Here is a 15,764-nt window from a genome sequence, read left to right as displayed (position 1 = left end):
ACTAGATGATTTATAGACTAAGAATATATAATCTGGGGAAAACCTGGTAACTCAAATCTTTATAATAGTCACACTTGGTCTGAAGTTAAAATATCTCTAAATAAAAACAACGATGACAAAACACATATTGAAAAATGGCCAAAATTGTAGAGTTCAAAGATCCAGTTTTCTCACAGTCACTCAAAGTGAGGTCACAGCAGCTAGACATTATCAGTGACATCATTTCCTTTTTTGGCTTTCCTCAACAACAAGATTAACTAGGGATCCCCAACCACAAGTCACACTAACTCCCGGTTTCATGATCTACTCTTTCCCTAATTACCAAGTAACTTTGTAAATGGCACATAACTGTAATTCAGAATATTGTGGGGTCTTTTTGTCTTGATTTAAATTTTTTTCTGGTATATTTGGGAACACTAGAAAAAGACTGAAGATTTGTAAACTGGTTTTAGTTTCTTCTACAATATTAGAAATATATTTTATCTCTTGGAAGTTGGAATTTAACATACAAGGCAACGATATGCAAGAGGAACGAAAATGCAGGCAAATGGCCTCCTTATGTGCGGAGAGTGGGAAGGAGGACCGAGCCCTCGGATGGAGCCCAGGGCTAAGCATGCCACCCATGTGTACCTCCCCTGCAAATGGCCATTTAAAACTCCCACCTCTGCTGGGTGTGGAGATCTTGGTCTTTGGAATAGTGCTGTCTTTCTATGGTGGTTCCACTCTATCTCACTACTTGAAGACTGCTTCCCTAAGAACCAACATTTCCAAACACCATGTTTTCTTTGGTCGGACAATGTTTGTAGAACAGGAATTCAATCTGTCTTTATTTTTAACATTTGCTAGTCAAATAGTGACAAGAATAACATTTTGCTGTTAGGAATGCTGTGAACTAATTAAACTTCATAAATTTTTAAAACATTATTTCACAATTTCATACATTTATAGAAAAAAAACCCTTTTGTTTCATCTCATAGATACTTACATACATTCCTGGAAAGTGCTGAAGTCATCAACTTGAGTGCCAAAGACAAGGTATGCCAGCTGAGCATATGCCAAGAAAATAATGAAGAACATAATGGTGAAACCAAAGAGGTCTTTGGCACATCTAGACATGGTTGTGGAGAGCTGGCTCATGGTCCTGTTAAAGTTGATGAATTTGAAGAGCTGTAAAGGCAGGACATTGTCATTAGATGAGTGAATGATACAATGTGCTCTTCATATACAATGGAACTATTCTATCATAAGAGGGAATGGAATTTGCTACTGGCTATGACATGAACTTTGAAAGCATGCTAAATGAAATAAGGCAGATACAAAACCTCAAATGTTGTATGCCTCCATCTGTGAGGCACTCTGAATAGTCAAATTCACTGGGATAAGAAATACAATGGAAAGCTGGGTGGTGGTGGCACATGCCTTTAATCCCAGCACTCGGGAGGAAGAGCCAGGCAGATTTCTGTGAGTTTGAGGCCAGCCTGGTCTACAGAGCGAGATCCAGGACAGGCACCAAAACTACATAGAGAAACCCTGTCTCGAAAAAAATCAAAAAGAAAAAAAGAAATACAATGGAAAGTTGATGTGCTGGGATATAGCATTTCCTGTTGGGATTACAAAAATGGTAATGTAGAGTAGTGATAGATACAACACTGTGCTGTGTATATTTCATACTTCTGAAGTATGCATATAAAATGGTGAAAATGATACTGTGTAATTTTGTTTATCATAGTAAAGAAAAATAGGTGAGAAATTATTCACTTTTTGTCTCTTTCAAGTGTAGGAATATCTATCTTGCCATTCAAAAAAGTGTTTGTTGAGTACCTAGCTCATGCTAGGTCCTGTCCTCAGGGCTGGGAATGTAACAGTGTAAAGTACTTGTTGAGTACCTAGCTCATGCTAGGTCCTGTCCTCAGGGCTGGGAATGTAACAGTGTAAAGTACTTGTTGAGTACCTAGCTCATGCTAGGTCCTATCCTCAGGGCTGGGAATGTAACAGTGTGAAGTACTTGTTGAGTACCTAGCTCATGCTAGGTCCTGTCCTCAGGGCTGGGAATGTAACAGTGTGAAGTACTTGTTGAGTACCTAGCTCAAGCTAGGTCCTGTCCTCAGGGCTGGGAATGTAACAGTGTGAAGTATTTGTTGAGTACCTAGCTCATGCTAGGTCCTGTCCTCAGGGCTGGGAATGGAACAGTGTGAAGTACTTGTTGAGTACCTAGCTCATGCTAGGTCCTGTCCTCAGGGTTGGGAATGTAACAATGTAAATACTGGTTGAGTACTTAGCCCATGCTAGGCCCTGTCCTCAGAGCTGGGAATAGAACAGTGAGCAGAACAAAGCTTCTGCCTCATGTTGCTCACATCTTAAATCACAGTCACAATATAGTAAAAACAAGTTTAAGTATGATCGATGAATAAGTAATAACATCCCCCAAAGGACTAAACCAGAAAATAGTTTTGTGCATCATTGTCATGTACCAAGTACCACGATGTAGGGGTAACTTTGGGTAACTGCCTTCCATCTTCAGTGACATAAATACTGGTATTTTTATCCCTAGACACCAGACCCACTGGGAGCCACTGGGAGCCAGCCGAGCCCGATTGAGAAGCCCAGTGAGCAAGTGCCAAAGGATCTGAATGCAGCCACGAAGACTGGAGCTCAGGAGGCAGGACAAGACATGCAAAGATGCATGCAGCTCACAGTAGAAGGCTGTGTAGGGAGCACATGGGAGTGAGCATTACAAGACACTGTTCCTGCCTGGAAGAATGTAATGATCATGTTTAAGAAGCAATGCAATAAATAAGAGAGCAACTGGAAATGCACATTAAGAGAGAAATCTCTGGAGTTTCACTTAATGGTCTTTTATAAACAGCTTCTGGACACAATAAAGATCTCTATAGGCTGTTATCATCAATATTAATTATTAATGAAATTCCTACTTTTTATTCACTCATTCTTTAGTGCTGGGTTGGAACCCAGGGCCTCCCATGTTCCAGCCAAGGCCTCTGCCACTGAGCAACTCCACCAACTCCAATTCCTACTAATTTTATAACAAAATGTGGTGTGTTGGAGATGGTCTCTCCTGAACGAGCAATCAATGAATGACAGCATGAGAAACTCAATGTGAGGTCCATGTTTTTGGTTAGCCCCAGGCCTTGCAGTGTCAGGGCTGCTGTTGGAAGGTACCCTCTCTGGAAGCTGCTTCTGAGAACTTGCTGTGATGGTCCTAAAACAGTCGCCATTAGCAACGTGTAGATAAAAATGTGAATACTGGGTTGGAGGAACTGAAGTTTCAATTATATTAAAAACTTCAAATTAAATGCACACTCTCCATGTGATCAGGAGCACAGCACAGTCCCAGAGCCTGGGCAGGTGGCAAGTCGGTACCTGCCTCAAAATGGCTGACATTTTCTGCATCTCCAGAATTCAGGCTCACTGTTCATGAGATGCCCTGTCGTTTACACTGAGAATGAGTGGGAAAGTAACTGTTCAGAAGAGCCTCTGATACAGCCTCAGCTGAGCAGAGCTTCCTCAGACCTGAGAAGGATCCAGGCAGCCAACATCGTCTCATCCACAGTTACAGGAAGGTTCACAGGAGCCGCCATCTACGTGATGTAAACGATGCAACAACCTTGGCTGGCCGTGTCAACCTGGCCAGTAAGGCAAATCCATGTCTTCCAATGGCCTGTGTGACTCATGCTTATATACATATATATACGTAAATATATAGTATATATTATATATAGTAAATATATATGCTATATATATATAGTAAAATAAAGAATATGACATAAATTACCTTGATCCAGACCAAAAACACCATGACAGCAGCTATATTGTTGAACTGTATTTGCCAGTATGCCACATGCTCGAAGTTGGGGAAAGAACTTCGATCTTCGAGAAACTGCAGCAGACCCTCTCCATTTGACATTCGGTAAATGTTAATTACCACAGCTACTACGGATAACTGGAAGACAGAAGATTTATATTCCTTACGTCACTTTAGAAATAGATAATCCACTCTAAAATGACTAGTTTTCACCACTGATATATGGATTGGAGGACTGACCATATTCCTCACCCAATAGCACTCATCAAAGGCATCAGCTAAAACATGAAAACAATATACAGCCTACATCCCCTTAGGGACAGAAATCAACTGAAAACATGTGCAGGTGTGTACATGGATGTACACAGAGGAAATCAAACAATAACAAGCTCAAATGCAAAAGGGAAGGCCTTCTTCCCAGCTGCCCATCGCAGCTAAAGAACTAGACTCACAGTCCTGTTTCTCAGGCAGGAGGGCTTCCTACTGAGCCCTATACCTTCTCCTGCTGGTGTTCATATTTTCTTTGCTCTTGAATGCTCTAAAAATATCAGCTGAAAGGGGTGAAGGGCCCTTTTGTTGTTTGAGCAAATCCAATAATCTTTTATTTAAATCTCAATTTATCATCCAGCCAAGATGTCTTTAATATAAAGAGAACCAGTATCACATTCACACATTGACTTTCTTTGAGTTTTCTTTCAAACTAGGGAATGAGAAAAGGAAAAGAGATCTTTTTTTGTGAGTATGCTTGTTAAATCACATTTTTTTCTTCGAAATTCTCATTTCTAGCTACAAAAACAACAACAACAACAACAACAAAAAAAAACTTTTCTCCCAAACCAGAACATGACCTTTAGGCTGTCTTGTATATCCCTGCATCTCTAAGAGCTGGAACACAGTTCAGGACCTGGGAGGTTATCTTTGTTAAATAAATGACTCGTTTTCACTCAGTGAAGCTAAGCCATCAACATTATTTGAATTCAGACTTCTAAAGTTTTTCTTTTTTTTCAGTAATTCTGAAAGATAATTGGCTAGGACCCACAGCTAGCTGACTGGTACCCGCCTGGAGGCTTCCGTGTGTTTGCTGGAGAAACAAAACACGGGGAACAATCTCCACGGGATTTTGAGATGTGGGTTTTTTTCAAGTGGCCTTCATTTTCAGCTGGATAAAACCCAAGTCCCGGCACTCTTGCGGAGCTTTCCTGACCCAGGGAAGCAAGCTGCACCGCAGGGCTGCTCTTCCCTTCAGAGGAGACACAGAAGCCCAAGCTTCTGGATCCAGTCCTGGAAGTACTTAGGTTCAAGTAGAATTAAAAGCTGGAGGAAGGGGCCGGGTGGTGGTAGCAGTGGTAGCGGCGGCAGCAGCAGCAGCAGCAGTGGCTGCGGCGCACACCTTTAATCCCAGCACTCAGGAGGCAGAGCAGGTGGATCTCTGTGAGTTCGAGGCCAGCCTGGTCTACAGAGTGAGATCCAGGACAGGTACCAAAACTACACAGAGAAACCCTGTCTCAAAAAAAAAAAAAAAAAAAAAAAAAACAAGCTGGAGGAAATAAACCTTCAAAGAGATGCCTGCACAATGCTATGGCTGCAGGGAAGGGAGCCACCTTTGACTTCTTCAGAAACTAACAGCCCAGGGGTCCCCAAAGTGTGTGTGTGTGTGTGTGTGTGTGTGTGTGTGTGTGTGTGTGTGTGTGTGTGATGCAGTTCACTGGTGTGGGAGGAGAAAGCCTGACATAATCTATGGGTGGGCAGGTGGTTAGAAAGTGTATTAGTGGTTTGAAGAGGTGAATAAGCAAGCCAGTTTGATATGAAATATGAATATGGACCACTGAACTATAATACTATACACTTTTCTTGATAGACTTTAAAAACATTTTTGTAACATGTACACACATGTTTACAGTTGATAGAGTAAGTAGAAACATTGCCAAATGTTAAAAGCTAGAATTCTATTAATTCGTATCTTTTTAATTCTATGCAGGTCTTTGTTTCCATGGCTATACCTGTTATACCTATACACACACCACAACTGAACACATTCAGTAAATTAGAGTACACAGTTAACTTTTTCACTGATTAGCATTTGAGATTTAAAATGTTCAATGTTGACTAGTTTGGGTAATATGGAAACTACTTGGCTAAAAAAAAAGTCTGTAATTGATTACTATATAGCACTTGCTTTTTTACAGTTCTATTCCCATCAACCTGAATATAATTAAATATAAGCTAAAAAGCAACTTTGTACCTTAAAGTTCCAAACATTGTTTCCTAGAATAATCTGAATGTATATGGTCGAGACTCTGCCATCACCGATACAGAAATATTCTGAAACATAATTTCCACACTTGTCTCTCTTGCTTTCCTTAGTACTAATTTTTTTTGTAACATTGCTCAGTATTAATACTTTAGTAGTGTGTGGCCTAAGTAGCTGCCTTGTCATATGTAACCATGTGATGTTACAAGAACACCGTGAAGGGGGGAGGTGCCAGCATCCGCTGGGTCTCAGGCTGTATTTTTAAAGGACGTTTATTTCAAGTGGAAGCACTTTCTGAAGCACACATGTACATGACTCAGTTAGGAGGGGGCAGAGTAAATGAGAGAGCCAGTCTAAGGATTTAATAAGCATTTCTCCATGAGAAGTACTTGGGAATGTGCCAAACACACACATTGGTCTTAAGGTCTAAGCCATTTTTCCTACTATTATTATCAATGGTGCTAATACCCCTGCTGCCATGCAGTACATGTCCACACGGTATTTGTTCCTTCACACATGAACAGCATGTTCTGTATTTTATCACAAATTCTAATGGGCAATACTTGATAAAGATTCAATACGTGGTTCACAAAGGCCTAGTAATTTTAACCTGGAGTGAGGAAAGACTACTGTCAGGGAGAGGGCTGACAGGAGAATGCTCATTGGTTAGTGCAGCCCTCTTGAGTGCCATCTGGAATGGTGGGACTGGGAAGCAAGGACCCGGGGCACAGCTGTGCCCAAAGACAGCTTAAACATATGACAATTAGGCACACTGTTACACACTTCAAAATACAAGAAGACAAAAGCACCTAAGCTGCTGAAAAAGGAAAAGCTCAGAAAAGTGAATTTTTACACCAAGGACTCTGGAAGGAGGCGATGGGTGTGACTGATGGACACGGTTTAAATTCTGTTCCCTCTGCCTGTGTGACAGGACTTCCAAACAACAGGATGTTTTCTGCATTACACAAAAACTTCCAGGCTGTTTCTTCTTGTCATAATTTGATACTTGCAAAAAAAATAATTTTCACTAGCAGAAAAGTATTAAAAAAAAAACCACCCCCCATAGTTTTAGTCTACAAATCTTATATGACATACCAAAGGCAAATTTAATTGCTAAATTAAATTTGTGTGATTAAGTCAGAGTTCAATAAAAACAACCACATTATAATCAGGAAGATTTCTCGTACAAAGTAAGAACTAAAAACTTATAACACAGACGTTAATATAAAAGCTTAGAGGATTACCAACACTCAAACTGAAGCAGCAAATGAACACGCTGTGGAATACAGACAGGAAATGCGGGAGACACCGCAGGGATGCCGGCATTTCCCTCCAACCTACCACAACAATCACAACATCCAGACAGTTCCAGAAACTCCTGAAATAGTGTAGTCTGTGAATCCGAATCTCCAGTATCTCTTCCACCACATAGTAAAGGATGAAGAAACAGAAGATAATCTCACAGGCTGCCAGGAAGAAATCAAAAGCTGTGACATAGCGGATCAGTTTTACAGGCTGGAACTGCCAAGAGGGCACCACGCCGCCTGTGGCTGGGAATTCAACCAATAACCTGCATTGCAAAAAGAACAATTAACATCACAATGTAAGATAGACCTAGGAAAGGAAGTACATCTGTTCTGCAATATGAGCTGAAAACCACTGCCACTGCAAGCTACCTCAAGCTGGGAAACATGTATGATCTGGGTGGAAACAGGGCATGCATTTCACAACTATAAAACACGGGGCTACCTCATTTATTCAGTTACTAAGTAACATCTAATCAGTCTTCAGTTTGCTAGTTCCCTTCCCTTCCCTTGAAGGCGTATATCCAAGACACTCAATACCCACCTGCTGCCTGGAATAGACAGTCCCTCTTTTATATTAACACAGCACTGGTTTTCACTACATCTCTAACTGAACTGTACAGGTTCATGGTGTGAAAGTTCAGTAATCCAATAAACAGAACTTGTGGGAAGGCTGGAAGGCTGAGTCAGGAGATGCCAGACCGCCATCCAGGGTGCAGCATGTAATGGCACACAGGTAAAGCCACGGAACACGTGGCAACATATAGATTAACGAAAATGGGCTGAGTTTAAGTGTAAGAGCTAGTCAGTGGTAGGCCTGAGCTAATGGTCGAGCAGTTTTAATTAATATAAGCTTCTGTGTGTTTCCTTGGGTCTGAGTGAACCAGGCGGGACACAGGAATTTTATAAGTGGCTGTGAGACCTTGGTGCCAGGATGAGCACAGGAAAATTTCAACTACAAGAACCACCTTCCACATAACTAGAATGTAGTTTCAAGAGCCCCCAGTCACATGGCTGGTATCACAATGCCCTCCCCTAAAGGACAGTGGCCAAACCTAGAACCCAAGCTTCTAAGACACACAGAAGCTCCAGCAGTGACCAGGTCAAACCCAGGACTCTGGAAAGTGGAAATTCTTGTCAATTCCCTGTCAATTTCCCTATTTGATGTCGAGCACCAGGGACAGACAGAATAATTCTAAAAGCAACGGGTGTCATTTCAGCCTTAGTGTGAACAAGGCAAGTGGCCCCTGTGTGTCAGAGTCCCTCTGTCCCACTGGGGCTCTGAGCTTCTTAACCACCTAGGAACTTAGAAAGAAATTGGAGTAATTGCCCTGATGGGGCCATCTTTGAATTCTAGGGATGATGCAGGAGAAAAAAAAAATTAAAAAAAAAAAAAAAGCAAAAACAACACACTGAAGACATCCTGAAATTAAACACTTTCTAGTCTGCCAGAGTTGTCTGCCTATTAGAATCCTCTTCAAATCAACACTGGGATCACTATGAAAAGCTTAATGGCAATTATAATCAATTCTCATTCATTTCTAATAAGAAGATCTACTTGGTCTAAAGAGGTTATGTTTATGTTCAGCAAAAGCTGATAAATATAAATACCGGCAAAGTCTAACTGCCTGTTAAATCAGAGTTAAATTTAATGTGAAAATTATAACAAAATCCTAATATTATGAGAATATACCCTGACTTCCTGTGGAAATCTACGTGCAGATGACCAACGTGAGTGATCTGGGGGTGTTGCTGATGTGGCATGTCGGGTAAACACTGACAACTCTTTTTTTTTTTATTTTGGTTTTTCGAGACAGGGTTTCTCTGTGTAGCTTTGTGCCTTTCCTGGAACTCACTCTGTAGCCCAGGCTGGCCTCGAACTCACCGAGATCCACCTGGCTCTGCCTCCCAAGTACTGGGATTAAAGGCGTGCGCCACCACTGCCCGGCAAACACTGACAACTCTTACCTTGCTCTATTATTTTATTTTAAATAGCACTCACTATTTACAATACTACATGACTTGTTTCTTCTGTTTATCTTCGCTGAATACAAGCTTTCCAAGTGCAGGGATCTTTGTTTTGTTCTCTGACATACTCAAATAGCCGAAAATAACAACCAGTACCCATACGTCCAAGAGCAGCTGACGGAAAGCAGAGTAAGGCCAGGCAACAGGACCTGTGTCACAGTTTCCAACAGTGGCCGGGGCAGGAGCAGCACAGCCTACGCCTGGAACTCGGGGTGTCCCACAAAAGCGGGGACACTCAGGGAGAGGAGCCAAGGTTGGGTGGCCAGAGGACTTGGTGACAGAGTGGCCATCCTTATAATGGCCGAAGATAATGGTAAAAACAAAAAACAAAAACAAAAAAAAAAACAAGCAAAACAACAACAGAAACCTACCTACAGTGCTTTGCCTGGACAGGATCTGGAAATGGGATAAACTTGACCAGATTTAAGGTTCTTTCCAAGTCATAACATTCCAGGATCTTAAATCCCTTCTGCAAATATCCGTTTTACTGAGTTGCCACCCCTCCCTTGGTCTCAGCCCTGATTCTTGGTACCCTCCCTTAGCCAGCTGCAAGAAGGGTCTCTCCAGCACATCTCCAGAAATGGCTGTGCAGATCACTACCCAGATAGAGGATGGCTACGAGCCCACGGTACACACCTGACCACGCAGAACAGGTTGATGTTCGCATTGTACACTGAAAAGTCAATGAAAGTCGCCCGGGTCCCCCGGTCCAGCCAGAAGTTTCTCCTGAGGCCAGCAATCTGAGCAGCCGTTTCCTCCCTGGTTCTGGAAAGATCCAAGTAATAGCCCGCTCCACTGTATGTGGCAATGATCCCCCAGTGGCTGCTCCCATTCAAGTCCTTTTCACTGGTGTAGACCCACCTAATTAAAACAAAAACAACAGGTCAAACTAGGGAAAGACTTGTCACAGCTTGGAAAACAGTTGCTGCCTGCTGGGATAACGTATGTATAAAAACGGTGTGCTTAGAAAAACGTTTCTATTTCTTTTCCTAGTGAATCCTCACGGCTACTGTTTGGTCTCAGTTTGGTAAGGAGGGCCCTGAGGCTTCGTAAATTTGATTTATTCCCGATGTGTTTGAGCTTAAGAGTCTAGAACCCACACTAGACCCATCTGTCCACAGGGCCTATGCCACCACGTCCTACCATACCTTTTCTGATGCCTGATTTGAGGTTTACATCCCTCAAAGGCTCCAGTAAAAACTGCAGACAAGAGGGACATGGACACAAAGTCACCCACTGTCTCTCCTTGCTTCCAATGACATGAGAGGACACCTGTCTTAGAGGTGTTCTGTAAGGTAGGGATGAGATATATTACGAACAGGGCCTGGCACAGAGTAGCTGTACCAATGTCTCTTACCAATGGTGTGGGACAAAGGAACAGCCCAGAAAAGGAATTGTGAATCTTTATGGCAGCACTCAGGTCCCACAGAGGCCAAAAGAGGGCATGACGTCACCCCCTTAAACTGGAGGTGCAGGTGGTTGCGATCCTCCTGGGAAGAATGCTGGGATCCAAACCTGTGTCCTCTGCAAGAACAGTCTGTGCTCTCAACCACTGAGCCATTTCTTCAGTACCCCTAAGTCTGCACTTTAAATAATTACATTCTAAACAAAAAACAGATCTGTAAGAACTACTAAAATGAATTACTGGATAATCTTGTTTGTCCTAAAAAGATAATACCGAAGCATCTTACAACCTCTAAAGGCTCGGATCACTTCATTTTCTTGGGTTATATGATTGACAAGTCAGTCTTTTTGAAATATGCATATAGGAACTAAACAAGGAAGAGAAGGTCAGAGACAAAGGACAACTTGACCCAGGCCTATAAGAAAAATCTTTCTGTCTGAGAAGGAAAAAAGAATGAATGCCACCCACTGGACACACGGCACAGACACTCACGCAGTTCCGTTTCGTGGTCCAAATGGAGCCCTGTCCTCACTGCTGACGGAGTAGACATCATAGCACTCTTTAATTTCATCTCTCAAGTCCTGAGGAATGGAGCAGGATCCGTTTCTGACTCTGAGTTGGCGTAAACGAGGCACTCCCAGCAGCAGGTTCTCATAGAAAATGAAGCTTCGGTTGTCCGCTTGCGTGTGGTTGCCCGTCTGCGCCTTCCAGTACAGCCCATCCAGGAAGGCGCCTTCTGTGAACTGAAACAAAGGATTCTGGATAAGTTCCAAACTCAGAGGCTGGCTGGCTTCTGCTTGGAGCATATGTATAACCCAAACATCACCAAGGCTTTGAGTAAGGAGAGCAATAAGCACATGCCACGTTGTCAGAAAAATCTGGGTCTGGATCTTGCTGTCATTTGCTAGGTGTGGGGCCTTGCATAGGAGTCCCTAAGTTGGGTTCCCACATTTGGGAAATTCATCTTTTTCTGGTCAGGACACCTGATACAATATCAGTGTATTCTGACTTCTCTGCTGAGACTAATGACTGAGAGAAGCATGTTTCATAAATACACAAAGACCATTAACTTTGCTTTCCCTTAGAAAAAACGCAACCCATAAACATATAATCCCACATAACCATAACTCTGGAATGAAAAGGTAAGAGTGTCAATTACCTTTTGTACTGGATCTTTTTCTACCTGGATTATTTTGCTACACGTGGAGTCCTTCAACCCTACCCCTCCTCTTTGTGGCTTGGTGTTTTTTATCATGGAAAGGTACATGTGAGAAGTTTTATGTTTGGACAAAAGGCTCTTCCTCAATGGAGAACAGAGGTAGTCATTTCTCCATGCATTACCATGGCATCCACAGAGACTTGTCACAACTGTGGGTTTTAACGACAAGTGCTCTTACATATTAAAAGGTTGCAGTGGCCCAGTTTTCTCTATGCCTGAAACCAAGAGCTCTGACTTCAGGGATTAATAAGAATTTCCCACATTATTTCTCCTGGGAGAAACAATAATTTCCTTTTAAATTTCCTCTCCAGTTTTCCAAGGTTCTGAGCAGCACACTATCTGGACTGGCTTAATCACTGTCCTGCGTTACTCAGTGCTTATTGTCTGCTAGTTGGAGCTCAGAATTGAAGAGAAGGCTAGGTTGAATTTTACAGTAGCGACCTTTGAAATGTGTCCACGTCTTATTAGGAGTTGGACACATTCTTGGAGCTGAGGGCACATGCCACTGTCAACAAAGATACAAATCCCAGAAAGTAGAGCAGTGTTTGACACCCAAACTGCCTACTTGGGACTTGTGTCACAGGACATTCTCAGTCATCATTTACAGAATCATGCATGACCAAGTGAACAATAAGCTATAATGAAGCAGCAATCATACTAAAAAAAGAGAAAAAAAAGTCCAGGTCTTTTCTTCTCCAGCCATGTGACCATACACAGGTAAGCACCCTGAATTTCACTTACCTTGTTTATAAACTGCGGAATGCATATTAGTATGTACTTGATAAGATCACTAAAGGAATTAAATAAAGATGTAAAACATTTTCTGTGCAAGGTGCTTTCAATGTCCTCAATAAATACCAAAAGGAACAGGAACTCTACAGAACTTAATATAACTCACGACTCCTGAAGATGCTCATGAGTTGAACTTATGATACCAAATGAGCAATTTTCAGAGACAAGGAAGTACTTTTAGTCATTTGTAAATACCTTCCAGAAGTCCTCCATCGAAGAAAGAGTTTTAAAGTTAGTCTTCTCTGTTTTAGACACTGGGGTGTCTATGAAAAGCTGTGACAATGTCCGCGTGTAGTAGTACACATTGGAACTCATCATGCCATAGGTCACTGGAACACAGAAAGAATCGAGTGAGCATCAAGGGGGACTCTACACACACATTTGCACAGCCAGCAGCTTCCATGAAGGGACTGTTCCTGGCAGGTGGACTTTTTGGATAGATCAGTGTTCACATAAGGTCATCTCTCACCTCTGCCCTTCCTCTCCCGCCATCTCTCCACTTACCTAAGAAACATGTAGCCTCAATACTGGCCTATGTGAGACAAAACAGGCCCAATACTGAGTACTGAACTGACTTCCAATGGGTGTTGCTTGGCCTCCTACTGTCCCCTGGATCAGCCCCTGCAGCTGTTGAGGCTGCTGTGTTCAGAAGCCGACACAAGCCTTGGTACCTCCTGAGTCTGCATTCATCTGTCCACTCCCCTACACCCCTGGCCCCTTCTTAGCTCCCAGATCAATTCTTCCTCCCTGTCCTCTCACAGCTCTGAGACGAACCTCCACTCACTTAAACACCTGAGACCTCCGTTCCTTTGTGCACCAGGGGAGACAAACCTATTGTGCCGCTGGAGCCCTACGCTCATCTCACCTGGATGTAAGCTGGCAGAGGATCCTCTAGCCTTGGCCCCAGCTGTGGGGAGACTCCTTACCAACAACCATATTGCTCCCTATTCCGTGGTCACCTACGCCTACAGTTGGTAACCTTTTCCAAGGGGCTCTCCTCCTCCGCTGGTCCCTTAGCCTGTCATGTCCTTACAAACGGCCCCTTCGTTTAACTTGCTTTAATTACTACTTTGGATTGCTATCAGCCTTCCACATGTCACTCAAATCCCGGATGGAACACTGCAATCCAGGTTACGGCCCCACTGTTAGCACCCACGGATCACAATGGATGGACCACGGAGGAGGCAGGATGATGGCTCAAAGGAGTAGAGTCTCATTGCTGGTCATGTTTCTTACTTTCTGAGTAGCTGTTTTTACTCTGCAAGCTTCACAACGAGAACAGCTTCATTCCTGTTCTGTAAGGTGTGATAATTAGCTACCCTATAGGACTTATGGGTGCTTTATAAAAATGGCTCAAATCTACTTAGTACAGGGATAACAGTCACGAAATGTCCAGTCATGCTGACTTTTCCTTTCTAACCGATGTGCTACAAAGCAGCTATTAGAAACCCGGGACTTCCGAGCCATCTAGGCAGCTCAGTAAGTAAAGGCAGTTATCACACATCCCTGGCAACCCGAGTTTAATTTCTGAAACCCACGTAAAGGTGAGAGGAGAAAACGGGGGTCTTTTGGCCTCCACATGTACACCACGGCATGCCTGCTTCCATACACACATCACATATACATGTGAAAATGAAAGCTTTTAGCACTTTAGCAAGTACTGTTTTATGCTGGAACTATTATGACCACAGGTGTAATGTGCTACTATGCTTTGCTAAAGACAAAAAGCTTCAAGAAGAAGAAATTTATTTTCTCTATCTTTTGGCCCCAGTGATGAACACACAGATTATTTCCTGATTCTGTAATAACTTTTATTAAACTAATTTTTCTTAAATGATTGGTAAACCTGTCACCCTTTCCCTTCTATTATCAAGCAGCATATCAAATTAAGATTATTAAAGAAGAAATGTAGTGATAATAATCCAACATGAGTGTGTTTGAGAGTTCATCTCAAGTAATCACTTAAGCAAAAAATTAACAGAAACCCACAGTCTGTGCACTTGTATACAGAGTATATTAAATAACTTCTAGTCCCTCAACCCGCCCTTCTATGATCTAATGTATTTAGAAGATGAACAACATTCTTCACATGATACCTGACCAACTTCCCACTCCAACACCAGACTGATCCTAGTTCAGCATCTGAAACTCTAATCCATTCAATGGGACAGTTATTAGACATGAGTATTAACAAGAAGTGACCTCTCCCTCAGAACAAGGGACTCATATGTCCTCAGAAAGTGTGCTGCCTGGCCACCTCACCTCCCTCAGAGGGATGGATAGAGGTTCAATGCCCTGGGCAGCAATGCCTGTGAATTCGTCAACACAAGGGACAAAGGAGATACAGAAAGGGGATGGTGGAAGAGCCTCACAGTCAAATAACTGATTAGGTTGGTCACTTTCAATTAGTGTGAAATTAGGTGTACTTTGCGGGTACTGGTTAATACAGGACATTCTGGGAGTGTCTTACCTACTGGTCACTGCTGGAAATGATTTGTTGATGGGTTGAAATTGTAGACATCACCTGGTATAGACACCACCTTGAAAGGTGTCCCCTTTGTCTCCCATTAGCCTTCAGACCAGATACTGGGTTTGCTGCTGAAATTCTCAGGAGCAGTATTAGCTTTCACGGCTTCACGTAGAGGGAAGCAAAATTCCACTACTTGTGTCGCACCCCCTGCTGGACATCAGAAAATGATGCTTCTAGCACTGAAGGACTAAAACTGTCCGGCCACCATGAACTATTTCTGAACTGTGTCAAGATATGGCTGACCCAGGTATCTGAGTGCGACATTTCCACATATGCCCAGAGAAGGAACAGTGTGAGTATATGTCAGTGGCAGCTCAGTTCAACATCAGGCAGTCTAGGTGAGAATTGCAGGCAGGCTCCACAGAGTCTCTGCCTCTGGGCTCACAACAGAGGGTGCTGGTGCCCCCAGATC

The 15,764-nt window shown here is 42.7% G+C and overlaps 1 protein-coding gene across 1 annotated transcript in view; it reads right to left on the bottom strand.

Moving 5' to 3' along the window:
- Pkd2 (polycystin 2, transient receptor potential cation channel) overlaps positions 1-15,764 on the bottom strand; it is a 46,277-nt gene that overhangs the window by 13,510 nt on the left and 17,003 nt on the right. Inside the window, exons 3-8 of the mRNA XM_052735578.1 lie at positions 13,018-13,151; positions 11,304-11,554; positions 10,043-10,267; positions 7,416-7,644; positions 3,794-3,961; positions 986-1,167 (exon numbers count right to left, since the gene is read on the bottom strand). Of these exons, the coding sequence (XP_052591538.1) occupies positions 986-1,167; positions 3,794-3,961; positions 7,416-7,644; positions 10,043-10,267; positions 11,304-11,554; positions 13,018-13,151 (1,189 nt within the window). The remainder of the gene's footprint in view (positions 1-985; positions 1,168-3,793; positions 3,962-7,415; positions 7,645-10,042; positions 10,268-11,303; positions 11,555-13,017; positions 13,152-15,764) is intronic.

The sequence above is a fragment of the Peromyscus californicus genome, unplaced genomic scaffold (genome assembly GCF_007827085.1).
Source record: "Peromyscus californicus insignis strain IS unplaced genomic scaffold, ASM782708v3 Scaffold_13__1_contigs__length_99412109, whole genome shotgun sequence".
NCBI classification, from domain to species: domain Eukaryota; kingdom Metazoa; phylum Chordata; class Mammalia; order Rodentia; family Cricetidae; genus Peromyscus; species Peromyscus californicus.
Note: the sequence above shows the minus strand (reverse complement) of the source record. Positions and strands in the feature narration are given on the sequence as shown.